The sequence below is a fragment of the Emiliania huxleyi genome, assembly GCF_000372725.1.
Source record: "Emiliania huxleyi CCMP1516 unplaced genomic scaffold EMIHUscaffold_63, whole genome shotgun sequence".
NCBI lineage: Eukaryota > Haptophyta > Isochrysidales > Noelaerhabdaceae > Emiliania > Emiliania huxleyi.
Window position 1 is genome coordinate 157,997 of NW_005197273.1, and position 747 is coordinate 158,743.

At 58.9% G+C, this 747-nt stretch overlaps 1 protein-coding gene across 1 annotated transcript in view; it reads left to right on the plus strand.

Moving 5' to 3' along the window:
• Positions 1-179: 179 nt before the first annotated feature.
• Positions 180-747, plus strand: part of EMIHUDRAFT_452487 (hypothetical protein) — a gene marked incomplete at both ends in the record, with an annotated part of 2,070 nt that continues 1,502 nt past the window's right edge. Inside the window, 4 exons of the mRNA XM_005763455.1 lie at positions 180-204; positions 235-324; positions 399-414; positions 557-590. Of these exons, the coding sequence (XP_005763512.1) occupies positions 180-204; positions 235-324; positions 399-414; positions 557-590 (165 nt within the window). The remainder of the gene's footprint in view (positions 205-234; positions 325-398; positions 415-556; positions 591-747) is intronic.

Below are 747 nucleotides of genomic sequence, written 5' to 3' on the forward strand. Positions count from 1 at the left end.
GGCTCGAGGTCGAGGACCCGCCATCTCCCCATATCTCCCCATATCTCCCCATATCTCCCCATATCTCCCCATATCTCCCCATATCTCGCAGGCTCGAGGTCGAGGACACCGCCATCTCCCCATATCTCCCCATATCTCCCCATATCTCCCCATATCTCCCCATATCTCCCCATATCTCGCAGGCTCGAGGTCGAGGACACCGCCATCTCCCCATATCTCCCCATATCTCCCCATATCTCCCCATATCTCCCCATATCTCCCCATATCTCGCAGGCTCGAGGTCGAGGACACCGCCCTCTCCGGCACCATCCCGCCCTCCTTCAAGCAGCCCTCTCGCAGCTGGCGCAGCTCTACTGCTATTCGAATGACGAATCAGTGGACGAGTTGATGAATTGTAGGCACCTCACCCAGCTGGCGCAGCTCGGCCTTGCGCGCGCCCGAGCCCTCCAAATCAACGAGTTAGTAAGGCGCGTGCGCCTACAACTAACAGGTGCAGCTCGACCTCGAGCAGTCGTCAAATTACATAAATCAGACAGTTATTTTATGTATTTAACAGGTGCAGCTCGACCTCGAGCAGTCGTCTGTCTCCGGCACCTGTCCATAGAAGCCACGCTACAACTTGGCTTCAAGCCCCCCCCCCCTCCTCCCTCCGAGACGTCGACGGGCAGAGACACACCACAGACACATACGTCGGTACTCGGCGGCGTGTGCACTTCGCTCCTGCACCGTGCCCCCCCCCCCCCCCCC